This window comes from Aquarana catesbeiana, linkage group LG04 (genome assembly GCF_042186555.1).
Source record: "Aquarana catesbeiana isolate 2022-GZ linkage group LG04, ASM4218655v1, whole genome shotgun sequence".
In the NCBI taxonomy this organism is placed as follows: domain Eukaryota; kingdom Metazoa; phylum Chordata; class Amphibia; order Anura; family Ranidae; genus Aquarana; species Aquarana catesbeiana.
Genome location: NC_133327.1, coordinates 521480681 through 521500917, shown reverse-complemented (window position 1 = coordinate 521500917; position 20237 = coordinate 521480681). Strand labels below are relative to the sequence as shown.

At 44.6% G+C, this 20237-nt stretch overlaps 1 protein-coding gene across 1 annotated transcript in view; it reads right to left on the bottom strand.

Moving 5' to 3' along the window:
- Nucleotides 1–17872, bottom strand: part of LOC141140516 (sulfotransferase 6B1-like) — a 34244-nt gene extending 16372 nt beyond the window's left edge. The window contains exons 1-2 of the mRNA XM_073627797.1: nucleotides 17570–17872; nucleotides 11660–11769 (exon numbers count right to left, since the gene is read on the bottom strand). Coding sequence (XP_073483898.1) covers nucleotides 11660–11769; nucleotides 17570–17789 — 330 coding nt within the window. The 5' untranslated portion in view covers nucleotides 17790–17872. The remainder of the gene's footprint in view (nucleotides 1–11659; nucleotides 11770–17569) is intronic.
- Between the last annotated feature and the right edge of the window lie 2365 nt (nucleotides 17873–20237).

Below are 20237 nucleotides of genomic sequence, written 5' to 3'. Positions count from 1 at the left end.
TAATCGTGTAATCATGGTCTATTTGAAACTGGCGGCATCAGGAAGGTAAGTGGTGGCAGCTGGGAGAAGCAAGTTGTGAAGATTAGTGGCATTAAGAAGGAGAAAACAAGAAGCTGCAGTGTGCCAGCACTAGAAGAGAAGCATAAAAGGACCAAGTCTGGTGAGCAAAAGATGACTTCTTACATCTAGTGCAGGAATCTTCAAACTACGGCTCTCCAGCTGTTGCAGAACTACACATCCCATGAGGCATTGTAAAACTCTGACATTCACAGACGTGACTAGGCATGATGGGAATTGTAGTTCCTGAACAACTGGAGGGCCGTAGTCTGTTACTCTTATCTGTCCACACCGTATATCCCTTGAGCTTTGCATAAGGCCAGCCACTATTTGCTCTCAGTACAGGGATCCAGTTAACCCTTGATACACCAACCAGGTTTATGGCTCATGCACACTGCAGCTAAAAAAATAAAAAAAAATAAAAAAAAATTTAAAAAAAAGCTGCTTTAGGCACTTGAGCTTTTATTTTTCTGCCTGAAAGCTTGAAAAAGCTTGTGCTTTTTGTGCTCTTCTGTGCTTTTTTATTGAGCTTTTTTGAGCATAAGTGTTTTTTTTTTCACAAACCCTCCCCTCAGCTCATTTTTCCTGTTTTGTGTGTGAGCCTGAGCTATGGAATCTGGGTCAGGGTTTACTAAGGTTCAGATCGTTGTAAAAAACGCAATGGGCGAGGTCCTGATGACCAGTTTTATCGGTCAATTCAGGTAACAGGTTACCAGCTCACCTAATAGGGTGGTGTTCCTTATCAAAACAAGAGAAGTAGTCAACATAAAAGGGGAGTGGGAAAAGGACCCAAGGTGTCCTCACCTTCAATGAAGGAAAAGGAACAAACTGTGGTTTAACCTGACATAACTTTATTAGAACAATTAGTAGAAAAAATATTTATCATTGAAAGGAAAGCATAAACAATAGGAAATTGCACATCTTAAAAACTGACAATGTTGTCACTTAAAAACCAGCCATATCCCAGTCATCCACACGTGTAAATCATCTCAAGTTATTAAGTGTGACTGGTTGTTAGTGAACAAGACAGCCTGTTAGTCATTCAGCACCATGTTTCCATGAATCATTAAAGATAGCACCGCATACAAGTTGGATAGGAAAATAGAGTCAGCTGAGTCAAATCACAGAGCCTCAAAAAATGTTCAGCCTGTGATCGCTTGCTGGATATACCAGTTTAAAAGAGACTCACTAAGGCCCCTTTCACACTGGGGCGGTGGGGGCGTCGGCGATACGACAGCGCTATTTTTAGCGCTGCTGTACCGTTGTTCTTGCAGTGGTATTCGGCCGCTAGCGGTGCGGTTTTAACCCCCGCTGGCGGCCGAAAAAGGGTTAAAATCCCTCGTACAGCGCGGCTATAGCCGCGGTATAGCCGCGCTGTCCCATTGATTTCAATGGGCAGGAGCGGTGAATACACCGCTCCAAAAAAGCAGTTTGCAGGACTTTTTTCACCGTCCTGCCTGCGAACCGCTTCAGTGTGAAAGCCCTCGGGCTTTCACACTGAACAAACAGCGGAGGCTGTTTAGGGGCGGTTTGCAGGCGGTATTTTTAGCGCAATACCGCCTGCAAACCGCCCCAGTGTGAAAGGGGTCTAAGGCTCCATTCACACTAGCGCGTTTTTTGATGCATTTTGCATTTTGCAGAAATGCATGGGAATTTTTTAACATGGGTTCCTATGGAACATGTTCACATCAATGCTTTTTTGTATCTCTGCGTTTTTGGAAAGGGTCGGGGACTTTTTTTCATGCAAAAAGCAGCGTTTTGCATGTAATGGATTTCAATGGACAAGCATCAAAAACGCAAGTGCACCGTTTTTGCAGCGTTTTTGGTGCGTTTTTGCCGTTTTTTTTTTTTATTTTTTTTTTTTTTGTAATTTTTTTTTAAGACTGTAAAAAAAAAATGAAAAAAAAAAAACGCAAAACGCAAATCGCGGCAAAAACGCGGCAAAAACGCTGCAAAAACGCTACAAAAACGCTGCTCAAAAACGTGCCAAGCATGAAAAAAAAACCTCCAAAAACGCTCAAAAGCAACATGCATAGGTGTGAATGGAGCCTAAGGCTCCATTCACACTAGCGCGTTTTTTGATGCATTTTGCATTTTGCAGAAATGCATGGGAATTTTTTAACATGGGTTCCTATGGAACATGTTCACATCAATGCATTTTTGTATCTCTGCGTTTTTGGAAAGGGTCGGGGACTTTTTTTCATGCAAAAAGCAGCGTTTTGCATGTAATGGATTTCAATGGACAAGCATCAAAAACGCAAGTGCACCGTTTTTGCAGCGTTTTTGCAGCGTTTTTGATGCGTTTTTGGTGCGTTTTTGCCGTTTTGTTTTTTTTTTTTTTTGTAATTTTTTTTAAGACTGTAAAAAAAAATGAAAAAAAAAAAAAAAAAAAAACGCAAAACGCAAATCGCGGCAAAAACGCCGCAAAAACGCCGCAAAAACGCTACAAAAACGCTGCTCAAAAACGTGGCAAGCATGAAAAAAAAACCTCCAAAAACGCTCAAAAGCAACATGCATAGGTGTGAATCGAGCCTTATGCTGGCCATACACTATACGAAAAATCGGCCGAAAAATCGTTCGTATGGACACTTCGTTCGTTTTTCGGCAAGTTAGTGGGTACAAATCGATAATCGTTTGTGACGTTTTTGTGGAAAAAAAACGAACGGCATGTTTGGAAAATTTCTGCCGAACGTACGATAAATTGCAAGGTTAATGTGTTTCCCGTCCGAACTGCCTGCACTAGGTATATGTAAAAAAACGAACACAAAATTATTTATTCATGTCCACTGAACAGATTATCGGACATTATATGATGGCACGATCGTTTGCGGTCACGGTCGAACGTTCGTTTTTCGAAAATGGGTTCGGCCGATTTTCTGTATAGTGTATGGCCAGCATTAGGCTGGATTCACACCTATGCAGTTTTAGTGCTTTTTGCATTTTGAAGATTTGCACTACAGTCCATTTAACATGGTTTCCCATGGAACATGTTCTGTAGTACAAATCTGCAAAATGCAAAAAGCACTAAAAATGCATAGGTGTGAATCCAGCCTGAGGCTCCATTCACACTAGCGCGTTTTTTGATGCATTTTGCATTTTGCAGAAATGCATGGGAATTTTTTAACATGGGTTCCTATGGAACATGTTCACATCAATGCCTTTTTGTATCTCTGCATTTTTGGAAAGGGTCAGGGACTTTTTTTCATGCAAAATGCAGCGTTTTGCATGTAATGGAATTCAATGGACAAGCATCAAAAACGCAAGTGCACAGTTTTTGCAGCGTTTTTACAGCGTTTTTGATGCGTTTTTGCCGTTTTTTTTTTAAATGTAAAAAAAAAAAAAAAACGCTGTAAAAACGCTACAAAAACGCTGCTCAAAAATGTGGCAAGCATGACAAAAAAAAACTCCAAAAACACTCAAAAGCAACATGCATAGGTGTGAATCGAGCCTAACAGACTTATTGTGGATCTATTTGTTTCTCCTTGACTCAAGTCGCATGCTTACATCACAGCGTGCTGCATTTTTTACTATCTCTATGATTGACAGTGCTACACCCAGCAATAAAACCTGTCTTGTTCACTAACTAGCAGGGATACTTTCTAGCCAGAATTGCATTTATTTGTCTGTGATGACTAATGCTTTTTTCAACACTGTAAAGACCCAATGCAGGAGCTTTATAGGCATATAGGGAGTCTGGAGGTCCATGATTAAGCACAATACAGATACCGACTTGTGCTACCAAGGTTTCCCGGAACTCACCTCGCCTAAACACATGTAAGCATTATCTATTAAGTTGCACTTAATAACTTGAGATGATTGACACATGTAGATGACTGGGATATGACTGAGCTCATGGGCATGTGTTTTTAAGTGACAACATTGCCAGTTTTTACCATGTGCAATTTTCTATTGTTTATGCTTTCTTTTCAATGATAAATATTTTTTCTACTAATTGTTCTAATAAAGTTATATCAGGTTAAACCACAATTTGTTCCTTTTCTTTCATTGAAGTTAAGGACACCTTGGCTCCTATCCCACTCTCCTTTTATTTTGATCACTGGTTCAAGGCTGGGTGACTCATTCTGGCAGCTCTCTGGTGCCTCACCCTGGTCTAGAAGGTTGGAGAATCCTCTAGAATTAGAGGGTGGAGGTTAGGAGGAGCTGCCTTGAATATTTATGGAGCCTCAGCCAATCCTCAGAGGTAGGCTGGCAGCAGACACCACTCCATAGATAGACACAGGTCATGCCAGCAGGTGCAGTTAGGTGGAAGATAGAGATTCAGTGTTGAGGAGGCTGTCGGTGGCCGTCAGGGGTGCCCCCTAGTCTGGAGGGGATGTCCTGCTTTGGGCCAGGGCTCAGGTGCTAGAAGGATCCTGCATAACACACGGGAGGGAGTCTTTCCTAGGGGCACGGAGCAAGAGAGAATAGTCACACCAGGGCTTTTTTTCAGCGGGAACGCGGGGGAACGCAGTTCCGGCACCTCCAGCACTGAATGTATGTACTGGCAAGAGGGTGATGAAGGGTTTATTGATGCTGGCTGCTGGGGTAGCTATTGTCACTGGTGGGGATCTGTTTTTGTGTGGGGGCCTATTGTTGCTGGGTAAGTCTACTGTTGCTGGTGGGGGGGTCTTATCTCGCGGGGGGGGTCAATTGTTGCTGGGTGGGATCTACTGTTGAGGGAGAGGTCTATTGTTGCTGGCTGCTGGAGGGTCTATTGTTGCTGGGGTGGTACTTTGTTGTAGGCGGCCCATTGTTGCTGGAGGAAAGTATTTTGTTGCGTGGGGGATCTATTGTTGCTGGGGTGGAGTCTATTGTTGCTCATTACAAGGGATCTGTTTTACTATCTTTCTTGTTTTCATTAACAAATTTCATAGAATTTACTGAGTAGCACAAAATACTTGGTTCTAAATTCTCTGAAAGGTGCTGTACTGGGAGGTGGGTAGGGGGGTGGAATCAGGGGATGGTGCTCAGAAACGGGTAGGGGGGCAGAGACGAAGGGTGACTCGGAAGGGAGGAGTTCCTGCACCTATTCCCTGAGAAAAAAAGCCCTGGTCAACACTGTGGGGGGGAGGCTGCCACATGTAGCCATTCTCCCTTGAAGACAGCGGTGTGCTGAAGTCTTCAGCCTTTCCCTAGAGATCTCCTGAGAGTCAGCCAGGCGGGCTGATAAGGAGTCAGCCGGGTGGGCTGGTGAAGAGTCAGTCGGGTGGGCTGGTGTGGAGGGCTAGTGAAAGGGGCAGCTGCAGCCAGGTGGGTTGGTAGTGCCTGAAAATGTTGTGCTGGGATCAGTGGCCACAGAGGAGAAGTTACAAGCTGTCTCACTACAACTGTGCTGCACAAAAGGGGCTACAAGTTCCTGCCTGTAATGGGCCATTGCTAATCTGACTGGGAGCATGTCAGATAACTCTGAGTGATTCAGCTGGAGCAAACAAGCGAATGTGCTGGAGGAGAGTGAAGGAGGCTGTATATACAGTAGGTGTATATAGGAAGATGTCCCAGAAGTTTGCTGATGTTTTGCTGAAGTCAAGTGGGCATCTCATAACCTCCCATCCCTATCCAAGTTATTAACCCTCAATTAAATAACAAAAAGAAAGTAGAGGACTGTTCTGTCTTGGTGCTTGTAAAAATTCAGTGTGCCTGGCTGTGCAGGAGTGGGGGGTCCAAGTTAATCAGCAGTCCCTATGGGGGTGTGCTACATATATATCTGCCACAAATAATTTAATATGCTTTTTGTAGAACCTCAGCCATATTAAATGAATGCCCCACACCTAATTAAACAAATTCTCCAGCTACAGTGGCTTTCTGGACACAGAAAAAAAAAAAGGTATCCCTAAAAATCATTTTAAAATGTTGGCAACTATGCCCTTAAATGACAAGCCGGAGGGGTGCCCTGACGCTACCTGTGAATTGGCATCTCTATGCGATGTTTACAACCTACTACAGCAACACTCAAGGCCCGTACACACGATCAGACTTTTTGACAACAAACATGCAGATTAGCTGTTTTGGAGCAACATCCGACCGTGTGTACGCTCCATCGGACAAACTTTTTCTGTTTCCATCGGACTTTTGTTGGCTGTGCGAACGGACAAACTTTCCGGCAACAAAAGTCCGATGGAGCAAAGTCCGATCGTGTGTACACAAAAGCATCGGACTTTTGTACAAACTACAGTACGCGGCCCCTGAGAATGTTTCCAGCGCGAACCCATCGCGCTGGTTCTCGGCGACAGGGCACCGTACATCTCGCACTGGCTGCAATAGGAAAAACACATTTTCCTATTGCGGCGAGCGCGAGAGGGAATTCCCCTCTGGGGGCATACCAGGTCCTTAGGTCTGGTATGGATTTTAAGGGGAACCCCCTACCCCGAAAAAACGGCATGGGGGTCCCCCCAAAATCCACACCAGACCCTTATCCGAGCACGCAGCCTGGCTGGTCAGGAAAGGGGGTGGGGACGAGCAAGCGCCCCCCCTCCTCAGCCGTACCAGGCTGCATGCCCTCAACATGGGGGGTGGGTGCTTTGGGGGAGGGGGTGCCCTGCGGCCCTCCCACCCCAAAGCACCTTGTCCCCATGTTGATGAGGACAAGGGCCTCTTCCCGACAACCCTGGCCGTTGGTTGTCAGGGTCTGCGGGCAGGGGGGCTTATCGGAATCCGGGAGCCCCCTTTATTAAGGGGGCCCCCAGATCCCAGCCCCCCACCCTATGTGAATGAGTATGGGGTACATGGTACCCCTACCCATTCAACTAGGGAAAAAGTGTCAATAAAAAAAACACACTACACAGGTTTTTAAAGTAATTTATTAGGCAGCTCCGGGGGTCTTCTTCCGACTTCGGGGGTCTTCTTCTGACTTCAGGGGTCTTCTGCCAACTTCGGGGGTCTTCTGCCGACTTCGGGGGCTCTCAGGCCTCTTCTCCCTCTCTCCGGTGTCGTCTCCGCGCTCTCTGGTTCTTCTCCGGGGCATGCTGGGACTGTGAGGTCATAAGGGGGCGTGGTCATGTCATATGTAAGTATATATAAGTCATAGCAGAGCGCACAGACAGCATTACAGCCGGAGAGAGCGTCGTGTCAACATCTCTGCAAGAGAAAAGGGAAGAAGACGATCCAGATGTCCGAGCCACCGCTAGCAAGAGAGCGGCAGAAGATAGTGGAGGAGCCGGCAGAAGATCCAGACAAGAAGACGCCGGAGAGACCCCCGGAGTCGGAAGAAGACCCCCAAAGTCGGAAGAAGATCCCCGGAGTCGGAAGAAAACCCCCGGAGCTGCCTAATAAATTACTTTAAAAACCTGTGTACTGCGTTTTTTTCTTGACACTTTTTTCCCTAGGTGTATGGGTAGGGGTACGATGTACCCCATACTCATTCACAAATGGTGGGGGGCCGGGATCTGGGGGCCACCTTATTAAAGGGAGCTTCCGGATTCCGATAAGCCCCCCGCCCGCAGACCCCTACAACTAACGGCCAGGGTTGTCGGGAAGAGGCCCTTGTCCTCATCAACTCAAGGTGATTTGGGGTGGGGGGGCCGCAGGGCGCCCCCTCCCCCAAAGCACCGACCCCCCTTGTTGAGGGCATGCGGCCTGGTGCAGCTCAGGGGGGGCGCTCGCTCGTCCCCACCCCTTTTCCTGACCGGCCGGGCTGCGTGCTTGGATAAGGGTCTGGTATGGACTTTGGGGGAACCCCCATGCCATTTTTTTCGGCGTAGGGGGTTCCCCTTACAATCCATACCAGACTTAAGGGCCTGGTATGCCCCTGGAGGGGAACCCATGCCAGTTTTTAATTTAAAATTTGGCGTGGAGTTCCCCCTCAAGATTCATACCAAACGGTGCCTGGCATTGGTGGGGATCCAAGTCGGATCCCCGCACCAGTGTGAACCCGGCTCTCAAGGTGTCAATTTTGCCGATAAAAGTGGCAAGATTGACACAATATCAGACAGCAATACAGAAGTTGACCAAAGGGTGGTGGTAAAAAGCTGAAAAACCACGTGATTTGGTGAAAGTTGGCTGGAAAAGTCCTGCCGTCTGTATGCAAGACAAACTTCTGGCCAACGCTCTTTGTACAAAAATCCAAAGGAAAGTTTGTACAAAGTCCTATCGTGTGTATGGGGATTCACATTTACAAATAAAAAAGTGTGTTTACCTACTTGCCACCCACATAACGCATATGGGAAGTGGCAAAAAGGATGGAATTTAATGCTCACATGCTGCGCATATGCGTCCATAGGTGGATTAGGTTTCTGCACTGGGAGCGTGCTCCCAACACAATGACTGAGCTGTCAAAGACAGCTCCTGGTCTATTGTAATGATTGGGAGCTGACAGGACTGGCTCATGTGAAAGCCATCACAGTGGTCATGTAAACAGACAGACCATCCCACCCTCTGGATGTAATAACCCAATTTAAGGGTCCCCAGAGCTGGGCAGGAAAGGGTTAAATTGTTATTGTAGCTCCTTTGCTAACATGCATTATGTTATCATCTGTGTCTTTACAGGCCTGGGGAGCACAAAATCTATTTGATCATTCATAGGATCAACAGATTTACCATTCGATGTACACTTTATTCATCTAATTTACTTTTTTAATATTTGTTCTCCCCGATGACTTCCACCTCTTTTGAATTATTATTGTGGCTTTTGTTCTTGTTATGTATATACTGTATATGATGCTGTCAATTAGGAGGATGATCTGGAGGGTCAACATTTAGTGTTATTGTGTGTTCCTTTGCTGGGGATTCCTAACCACGTAAGTGAGTAGGGCTGGTGACATCACAGGTTGTTAAGCAGTGCCTGCACCTACGTCCTTAACAACCATTGACAGTGGAAAGCTGTTATGTATACTAACAGAAGTAATACTGCTTTAATATGTGATGTTTAGCTCCCCACAATTAGGTTGATGTTTGGCCGTACATCCGAACGCCCTAATAGCCGCAAGTTCTGTCTGAATCTTAAATTCTACGTTTACTCAAAGTTAAAAACACAAAAATCAACACAATGGATATGACTTACTGATAATGTGCTGTGCCCCTTGTGCTGCTGACTCCTAGGGGTTGATTTACTAAAGGCCAATAGACTGTGCACCTAGAAAGTGCAATTGCACTCTGCAAGTGCAGTTGCTCCAGAGCTTAGTAAATGAGGTAAAGCTTCACGTTGCAAAGAATACCCAATCACATGCAAGGAAAATTTAAAAAAAACAGCATTTTTGCTTGCACATGATTGGTTGATGAAAGTCAGCAGAGCTTCTGCTCATTTACTAAACTCTGGAGCAACTGCTCTTGCCGTGTGCAACTGCACTTTCCAAAGTGCAGTCTTTTTGCCTTTAGTAAATTAACCCCCTAGTTTACTTAAAATTTTCTCCATTGACCCCCCTACCCCTGCCATAATCTTCCGGTACATCGGGGGTTAATAGGACTAAGGGAGCTGTCATTTGTACTCATCAAGACTTCCCAACTCTGCCTGCCTTTCTGCCCAGCTCTAATGAAACCCACTCTGTGAATCAATGGGACAATCTTTTCAAACATCCATCCTCCATTCATGTATCCTGCTTCATTCATAGAAGCTATAGAACCGGCTTTTATGAATATAATAGCTGTGCTAGGAGGATGAGGTGCAATAATAGTAAGTCATGCACTGTGTGCTGATTTTTGTGGTTTTTATTTTGATTATGCTTTAAGCTCATCTTTACTCTTAACAGAGCTCAGCGCATAAAAGTGATTGGATGCTATGACTTTCTGCAGTTTGCAGTGGCGGCTGGTGCTCCATTTTTTTGGGGGGGGGCAAACAAACCACCCCCCTCCCCGCCTGCCCAGCTTCGGTGGCCTGCCCCGCTTCTCCTCCCAGCGAATCCGGTCTTAGGACCAGCTTCCTATCCTGATTGGTCGGGAGCAGAAGCAGAAAGACAATAGCGAATTAAGCCCACCCTTTTTGAAGCCAATTAGAGCTTCACAAAAAAAAAAAAAATCTCGTAGAACTTTATATGTCCGGTGCCCCGCATGGAAATTAGGGGCCAGCACATAGAGATTAGGGGGGGCGGCGCATAGAGATTAGGGGGGCGGCACCCGTGCGCACCTTGTGGACGGGTCACCACTGGCAATTTGCATATTATTACTGCTCTTTGCCCTGCTTTACTAGCCAGTCTGGCTTAATATTTGTTGGGTTATGTCTACCAGAATAGACACTTATGCTATGTACACAAGATAGGATTTTTTTCGACAACAAAACCGTGGATTTATTTCATGTTGGCTGGAACTTGTCTTGCATACACACGGTCGCACAAATGTTGTCAGAAATTCCGAACGTAAAGAACGCGGTGACGTACAACACGTATGACGAGCCGAGAAAAATGAAGTTCAATAGCCAGTGTGGCTCTTCTGCTTGATTCCGAGCATGTGTGGAATTTTAGGCATTGGAATTATGTACACATAATCGGAATTTGCAACAACGGATTTTGTTGTCGGAAAATTTGAGAACCAGCTCTCAAATTTTTGTTGTCGGAAATTCCGACAACAAATGTCCAATGGAGCCTACACACGGTCGGAATTTCCGACAACAAGCTCACATCGAACATTTGTTGTTGGAAATTCCGATCGTGTGTACGCGGCATTACTGAAAAATGGACAGTCCAGTGTCAAACTAATAACTGTATTCTATTTTTGTATATCATTTTCCCTTAATTGTACATGAGAGAAAAGGGAGATGGACAGAAATTAACATGTGATACTCACCATCAATATATTGCCAGTTCCCTTATGAGGTCCTAGAATTTACACACTCTTAGGGTGGCCACACATTACACAATTTTCTTGTACAATTTTTCTTTAGATTTACCAAAACCATATAATTGGAGGTCAAACCTAAACATTTTCAATTTGTATATAATAAGGTAGGCCCCTGCACTACATGATTGAAGGTAAATCTAAAGGAAATTGAACAAGAAGATTGTATACTGTATGGCCAGCTTTACTTACTTTTAATCAGCTAAATACATTCCAGGCGCATCAAAACATAAGGTGTTCGATGTTTGTTTTGTTTCTAAACTGCCACAACCTGAATAGAAAAGACCAGGGCTTTTTTTCTCAAACAATAGGTGCTGGAACTTAACCAAGGTCCCACAAAACCCCTCCCCCTACACACACCCTCCAAATCACATCAAATAGTGGGTGTGTTGTCAAATTTCACGAAAACAGTAGGAGGGTCTTAAAGGGGCATTAAATACCAGGATTGCATTACAAACAGAGTGCAGAGCTGTCACTTGTAAACACAGAAACCAGACTTCCGTGTTTACAAGTGATTGTGGTGAGCAGGCACCAAAGGGTCTGAGCCAGAGATGGTGGAACTGAGTTCCACCAAGTTCCCCCTGAAAAAAAGCCCTGGAAAAGACTGTCCCCTGCCAGAAGCTGCAGAGTGAGACCTTTGTTCTGTCGGGAGGCAGTGGTCTCATTGTAGAGGTCCGAAATGCCCTCTATTAAGTTAAACCTATAGCTCTTCAGTTAGCACCTGGAATGTACTGTATCTAGCTAACAATGAATGTTATTGAGCTTTCATGTTATCTTTAACAAATCAATTATGTATTATCCTTATGCAGTATTTAAAGCCTTGATAGGTTTTAATACCAACCTCATATTTCTCTGGCTTTCCAAATTCCAGCATACCTTTGACCATTGTTGGCTCTTTTTTGTTCACTTCCAATACCATTTCATGTAGTATCTGTAAAGACCAGTTTGTTCCTACAATACAGAACAACACCTTTTACCAAAGGCTGAAAAGTGTTAGCAGTCAAGGGTCTTTTTTATATTTATAATATGTCTATACATAAATGTTCTCTGTGCTTTTGTTTTTAGAGACCAAAATATGTTAGGTAAGGCTATGGCCACCTAGGCTACACTGGGAACTGACCAAACATTCTTCCAGGACTTTGTAATTGTGCTTCTTTCCTTTCCTCCTCAGTATCATTTATATTTTTAAGTATCCAGGACTGTGGCTTGTCCCTGTTAGTGGTCTGTTATTAAAAAACATTTTATCTGTTGTAACATCGACAGGAAAATTCTAGCCAAGTTCCTTATGATACACTTTTGACAGAATTGCCACAAATGTCACCTAAATGAAGGTTTAAGGAGTATACATAAAATTACACACCTGGCACACTATTGTAAAGTGGTGCATCTGTACAATGTATAGAGCATGCCGCAGCAATAATGACATTTCTAAAGGAAAAAATGTCATTTAAACTTGCTTGCGGCTGTAATGTATTGCCGGCTCCCGGTAATATAGATGAAAAAAAAATGAAAAAAACTGCGTGGGGTCCTCTTCCTAGTCCATACCAAGCCCTTCGGGTCTGGTATGTATTTTAAGGAGAACCCCATGCCAAAATGAAAAAAAAAAAAATGGCATGGATTCCTCCCCCCAAAATTCATTCCAGACCCATATCCGAGCATGCAGCCTGGCAGGTCAGGAAAAAGGGAGAGACGAGCGAGTGGCTCTGTGCCTCCCACCCCAAAACACCTTGTGCCCATGTTGATGGGGACAAGGGCCTTTCCCCGACAACCCTGGCCGGTGGTTGTCAGGGTCTGTGGGCAGGGGCTTATCAGAATCTGGAAGCCCCCTTTAACAAGATCATTTCAACATCGTACCCCTACCTGTTCACCAAAAAAGTGTCAAAAAGTAAAAACCACAAGAGACAGTTTTTGACAAATCCTTTATTAAAAAAGTGTCCCATGATGTAAATCCACCGTTAATCACATCAATCCACGATGTACCTGAAAAATAGCAAAAGATTAATATGCTCCGCCTCCATGGGAGGCCTCCCGCCAACTGCTCTCTCTTCACTTTTATATAGGCAAGTGAGGGGTCACCTGGTGATTTAACCGGGTGACCCAGCCCCCTTCTGATGTCATGTGACTGGTGTGATTGACGGTGCATTTACATCGCAGGACACTTTTTTTTTCTTTTTTAATAAAGGATTTGTCCAAAACTGTCTCTTGTGGTTTTTACTTTCACACTTTTTTGGTGAATGTGTAGGGGTACAATGTTGAAATGATCTAGGTAAAGGTGGCTTCCAGATTCCTATAATCCCCCCACCCGCAGACCCCGACAATCACCAGCCAGGGTTGTCAGGAAGAGGCCCTTGTCCCCATCAACATGGTGACAAGGTTCTTTGGGGGGCACCCCAAAGCACCCTCCCCATGTTAAGGGCAATGGCCTGGTATGGTTCAGGAGGGAGGGGCCTGGTATTGATTTTGGGGGGGATCCCATGTAATTTTTTTTTTTAATTTTGGCGTGGAGTTCCCCTTAAAATCTATACCAGACCCAAAGGGCCGGTATGGATTTTGGGGGGGACTCCATGGCATTTTTTTCTTAATTCTGTCATAGGGTTCCCTTTTAACCACTTCAATACACTGTATTATATACTCTACACTGCACTGTATTATATACTGTGCACTGAACTATGTACACTGCACCATATATTCTGCACTGCACGATATACTCTGCACTGCACTAAATACACTACACTGACGGGACTGTATTATATACACTACACTGTCTTCCCTGTATTATATATTCTTATATTCTACACTGCCTGCACTGTATTATATACACTACACTGACTACACTGTAATATATACACTACACTGAATTGTATATTCTACACTGACTGCACTGTATTATATATTCTTCACTGGCTGCATGCTCAATCCATTAACTAACCTGTCTAATCTATCTCCACTGTATCACACTGTATATGGCTGCCGTGTAAGCAGCCTTATATAGTGTGGGGCATGGCCCCTGAGCCATGATTAGCCAAAGGCACCCTGCCTTTGGCCAGTCATGGCTCTCACAGCACATCGCGCTGTGATTGGCCAAAGCATACAAGTCAGGTGCATGCTTTGGCCAATCAGCAGACGTCAATGCACTGCAATCTTGCAGTACATTATGGAGCGCTCCGCGTTGGGCGAACGTCCCGCGAGCGCCACATATATTCATTTGTTCTACGAACAAACGAATACCCAATGTTCGAGTCTCTACTGGGAAGTAATTGGCCACCTCCACAAAGGCTGATGCTGGAGTCCATCATAAAAGTAGAACATACATAGGTTGGACTTGGTGGACTTGTGTTTTTTTTCAACCTCACCTAATATGTAACTATGTAAAATCTGGTGTTGCAGGCTGATTTGCTTGACTAGTACTTGCCAACCTGGCCAATTCTGACATTTCTCTCATACAGGTAAAAATCAGTGTTTTTTTGCTAGAAAATTACTTAGAACCCGCAAACATTGTATATATTTTTTTTTAGCAGAGACCCTAGGGAATAAAATGGTGGTCGTTGCCTTTTTATTATGCCTCCCGGTAGTTGCGCAGTCATTTTTCAAATGCATTTTTTTGGGGAGGAAAAAACATTTTCATGAATTAAAAAAAAAAAATAAAACACAATATTTACCCCAATTTTTTTGTATAATGTGAAAGATGATTTTACGAGTAAAAGGATACCTAACATGTCACGCTTAAATATTGCGCACGCTTGTGAAATACCAACAAACTACGATACTTAAAAATCTCCATAGATGATGCTTTAAACATTTCTACAGGTTACCAGTTTAGAGTTACAGGGGAGGTTTGTCGCGATACCTCACACGTGGGGTTTGAACGCCGTTTACATATGTGGGCGTGACCTATGTATGCATTCGCTGCTGTGCTCTAGCACAAGGGGATGGGGGGCACTTTAAATTATTTATTTTTAATTTTTACACTTTCCCTTAAATTTTGTATTTTTTTTATCACTTTTATTCCTATTACAAGGAATGTAAGCATCCCTTGTAATAGGAATAGGGAGTGACAGGAATAGTAGGAATAGGGATTGACAGCTCTTTACGGAAAGATCTGAGGGTCTCTAAGTCCACCGCCAGCTCTATGGTAAACTGCCTGCCGGTGGTTTTATTCTCTGGTTTCCCAATCGCATGGGAGAGACCGGAGAAGCACCAGAGAAGTGTCCCCTCCCGCCGCTTATAAAAGCAATCAAGTAACTAAACAGCCACATTGCAGGGAATCACCGGCTGAAAAAAAAGTATCTGAATGGGCAGGCATCATTGAGATATCTCCACTTAAAGTCCAAGACGTCATATGATGGCCTATGGTGGGCAAGTGGTTATCTGCTCCGAGTGCTGGCCAGTGTAAGTAGTATGTAAGGCAGCACCCAGGACTCAGTAGTAGGCAGGGCAGTGTACAGAGGTCAGTAGTAGGTAGGGCATTGTACAGTAGTCATAAGTAGGTAGAGCAGTGCACAGAGCTCAGTAGGATGTAGGACAGTGTACAGGGGTCAGTATGATGTAGGGCATTGTACACAAGTCAGTAGCATGCAGACAGTGTGCAGAGGTCAGTAGGATGTAGGGCAGTGTTCACTGGTCATTAGTATATAGGGCAGGGGTCAGGAAAGCATGGTATAGGGAGGTCAGGAGGGCACGGTACTGGGGCGGGGGGTCAGAAGGGCATGGTGCAGGGGGGGTCAGGAAGGCATGGTACTGGGAGCCTCTGATGATATTCGTTTGTGATGAAACATATCAGGCAGGTTGATACTAGCACGCTGAATGCTGCAGCCGATCATTTTCTTGTGATGCATGCACCTCTGAATTTTAACTGTAAGTTACTATAAATAAACTTCTTTTAAATGTTATTACGGTCTTCACTATTGGCTACTTATTTTCCTTCATTGGGTATCATTGATAAACTGAATGCCTTTTATCTGATGTGAGAACTTGGAGAAGTTTATATAGTGAGAACACTACTTGGAGACCTATCATTTGCCTCTGTGAGATCTTGTGTAGAAGCCGCATACTGGAGATGTGCCTTTTGGTTGTTACAACACGCATGTTAGTTCCAGACATTTGGTAAGCAGATTATTTTACCACGTGGTGATGAGTGCCTCTTTTACACACATTGAAGCTGGTGATGGGTACATCCACCTTCCCTCATTTGGACTCACTGCAATTTTAAAAGCGCAGCATTTTTTGGACTTTTTATTATGGTACTGGGAAGTCAAGAGGGCATGGTACTGGGAGATTCGGAGGGCACAGTACAGAGGAATAACAAGGGCTGAGATATCAAGAGGTCATGGTACTGGGGGGCAGGAGGGTGGGTATGGTATTGGGGGGTCAGGAAGGCTGGGGTGTCAGAAGGACATGGTACTAGGGGGCCAGAGTACAGGGGTATCAAGAGGGCATGGTACTAGGGGGTCAGGAGGGTATGGTATTGGGAGGGTCAGAAGGGATTGGTACTTTGGTGTCAGGAGGGTGTGGTGCTGGGATTTAGGAGGGCTGGGGTGTCAGGAGGGCACAGAAGTTGTTTTTTTAATGCAGAATGGTGCAGGGAACCTTCATGGCATGGCTACATGTTCTGGTGCTTGTTCCCACCAGCAATCCTCTCTCACCTTTTCACATGATATCACCCACAAGCCCCTTGATCAGGGAGGAGCACCAGTGGGGACAAGCACACAACACTCAGTGGATGAACCCGGGCATGTTCGGACAAGAGCCCAAACCCGACCAAACTATTCAAGAGCCATTCCCTGCCCCACAACCACACAGATGCAAGGGGCGGGAGCTGCCCTTGCAGCCTAGGATTGGTGAGCGTGCACCTGACCAGGTCAGCAACACGGGGAAAGGATTGTGATCTACCAATTACCTGCCCGCGGTCGATGGGAAGATCACAATCAATGGGTTGTCGACCCCCACTCTACAGTATAAAGCGCTGTAGCAACAGATATTAATGAACAACTATGTTGTAAACAGTACAGAACATGAATAGCTACTTGCACTTAGCTTCTGTGACAGCATCTTTCACAGTGAAGACCAAAGTAGGTCTGGGTACACAGGTAGACAACTGGAGGAATATCTAAACTGGCACCTCAAGCGAGCAGCTGGAGAAGCCCCGAGGCTGATTCCACAGATGGGTGGCTGCAGACACAGGGCAACCTCACTTGAAAGCGCAGTACTCTGGTAGCAATTAGCACAGAGCTGTCTAGTTACTGAGTCTTCCATAGAAGCTATGTGCTATTGGGCTCATCCCCGGCTGCCCAGAAGCTTGGATTAACAATGGCGGACAGTATACCTGGCTGCAGATCACGTGCCCAGCCTCCTCTACCTCATCAGGTTTGGTCCCTTTGAGGAAAACCTATATCTCCTGGGCCTTCCAAGGAGTCTGGGGATTGTGGGAAATGGAGTTAAAGGAGTATGTGTCACATGTAAAGCATAATAAGTAAAAGAAGCACTTTGTTACACACCTGACCTGATATCAACCCCCAGTATAAAACTTCCCCCCGGTCAACCCGTGTGCCACATAGACACTTTCACACTGGATGATACCCCAATGGTGGGTGGAAAATAATACGAACCCTTTTAGCAGGTAACATACTGTTTCTCCTATATATATAGTACTAACTGTATGTATTTATAAGTATGTATTAAGATGTTTGCCTGCAGTTCAACTTTAGGATAACAGACTCCCATTCAGCAAAACTCTCACATTCAACACACTTACCGCATTTTGGATAGGTTACAATTAGCACATCATCTTCTCTAGCCTCCATTTTCTCCATAGCTTGAAAAGTTTCCTTACTACAGAGAATGGTAGGGTACAGAATTCCCTTATAACTAAATTTCAGCTCTTCTGGTGTCATCTTGCTGGCTTGTTCTAACCTTTTCTTAATGTCTTCCTTGAATGTATCTGTCTTTGCTTGCTGCCCTTCAGCCGTAGACATTTTGACTATGGAGTATAAGCACAGAGACTGGAAGTGTTTGCACAGGCAGTTCCTTTATAATGAGGCACTGGGAGGGGAGGATTACACATCAGCTCTGCCTTTTTCTCGCACGCTTTTCTTGGTGTAGAGCTCTGCTTATTGCACAATCTCTAAAGCAAAGCAGAAAGATTGGCAAAGTCATGCAAGCTAGCCAAATACAAATATGTATGAACCTTAACCTGCTGACAAGAATGACAAGTCACTTTGTGAATCTTGAGGCTACTAACAGTTACTGAAGAGATTATGTCCCTTTACGCTAAAAATAATCACATTTAACCCCACACAGTTTGTTTTCCAGCCACAGTGTGTGCTGGGATAGAATACATTTTGGACCTCTGTTAGATTGACCACATACTTGGCAACTTTCTGACATTTTCAACCACTTTTAAGTAATCACATGCAGAAATCATTGGTTTTGATTTACTGCAAGAAGATAGGATTAAAATTGCTTCAATCAGACCTAGCAATAAAATCTGAACGTTTCAGGGCTTGTTCACATCACAATTTCTGATTTCTGGATGAATTTCTGCATGCATGATTTTGATGAATTTTTGATGTATTCCAGTGTGTTTTTGATGCGTCCCAGTGCATTTTTTCCACCCTTTTTTTTCTTCATCTCAATTGAGGACGTGCATTTTTGATGAGCATTTTGCCATATTCCAGATGCGTACCATACAAAAAAAAATGCAACAAGTTCTACTGTAGTACACCCCCACATAGGAGCTGCAAATGAACATGGTTTTCCCCACTCCTGCACAGCCAGGCACACCGAATCTTCACAGGCACTTTGAGTCTGAGAACAGTCCAGAGCTTTGTTTTTGTTATTTATTGGGGGGTTAATAACTTGAATAGGGATGGGAGGTTATGGGATGCCCACTTGACTTGCATAAGAGCTTCAGGGACAACTTCCTATTTACAGTCTCTTATATACAGCTTCCAATATATAGCTCCAACTGCTTTAGCTTTCCAACTGCACACACTTTGTTCCTTTCCTATTTTCTTTGTGTAATGGATGTCCTTTTTAAGTATTTTTCCTTTTGTCTGCTTGTATATTGATGGGGCAGTTTGATGGGGGCAATTCTGATGGGGCAATTCTGATGGGGCAGTTTTGATGGGGGCAGTTTTGATGGGGCAGTTTGATGGGGGCAGTTTTGATGGGGCAATTTTGATGGGGCAGTTTTGATAGTGGCAATATGACGGGGCAGTTTTGATAGTGGCAATATGACGAGGCAGTTTTGATGGTGGCAATATGACGGGGCAGTTTTGATGGGGTAATTCTGATGGGGGCAATTTTGATGGGGCAGTTTTGATGGTGGCAACATGATGGGGGCAATTTTGACGGGGCGGCAGTTTTTATGGGGTAATATAATGGGGGCAATATGATGGGGGAAGTTTTGATTGGGGCAGTTTTGACTGGGCCAGTTTTGATGGGGCAGTTCTGATGGGTGGAATTCTGATGGGGGCAATTCTGATGGGGCAGTTTTGATGGGGGCAATATGATGGGGCAGTTTTGATTGGGACAGTTTTGATGGGGGCAGTTTTGATGGGGCAGTTTTGATGGTGGTAATATGATGGGGCAGTTTTGATGGTGGCAATATGATAGGGCAGTTTTGATGAGGTAATTTTGATGCGGGCAATTTTGATGGGGCAGTTTTGATGGTGGCAATATGATGGGGGCAGTTTTATGGGGCAATTCTGATGGGGCAATTTTGATGGGGCAATATGATGTGGCAATATGATAGGGTGGTTTTGGTGGGGCATTTTGATGGTGGCAATATGATGGGGCAATTTTTATGGGGCAGTTTGATGGGGCAATTTTGATGGGGCAAATGGGATGGGGCAGTTTTGATGGGGCAGTTTTGATGGGGCAATTCTGATGGGGCAGTTTTGATGGGGGCAATATGATGGAGCAGTTTTGATGGTGGCAGTTTTGATGGTGGCAATATGACGAAGCAGTTTTGATGGTGGCAATATGATGGGGCAGTTTTGATGGTGGCAATATGATGGGGCAGTTTTGATGGGGCAATTCTGATGGGGGAAATTTTGATGGGGCACTTTTGATGGTGGCAACATGATGGGGGCAATTTTGACGGGGCGGCAGTTTTTATGGGGTAATATAATGGGGGCAATATGATGGGGCAGTTTTGATAGGGCAATTTTGATTGGGGCAGTTTTGATTGGGCCAGTTTTGATGGGGCAATTCTGATGGGTGGAATTCTGATGGGGGCAATTCTGATGGGGCAGTTTTGATGGTGGCAATATGATGGGGCAGTTTTGATGGTGGTAATATGACGGGGCAGTTTTGATGGTGGCAATATGATGGGGCAGTTTTGATGAGGTAATTTTGATGAGGGCAATTTTGATGGGGTAGTTTTGATGGTGGCAATATGATGGGGCAGTTTTGATGGG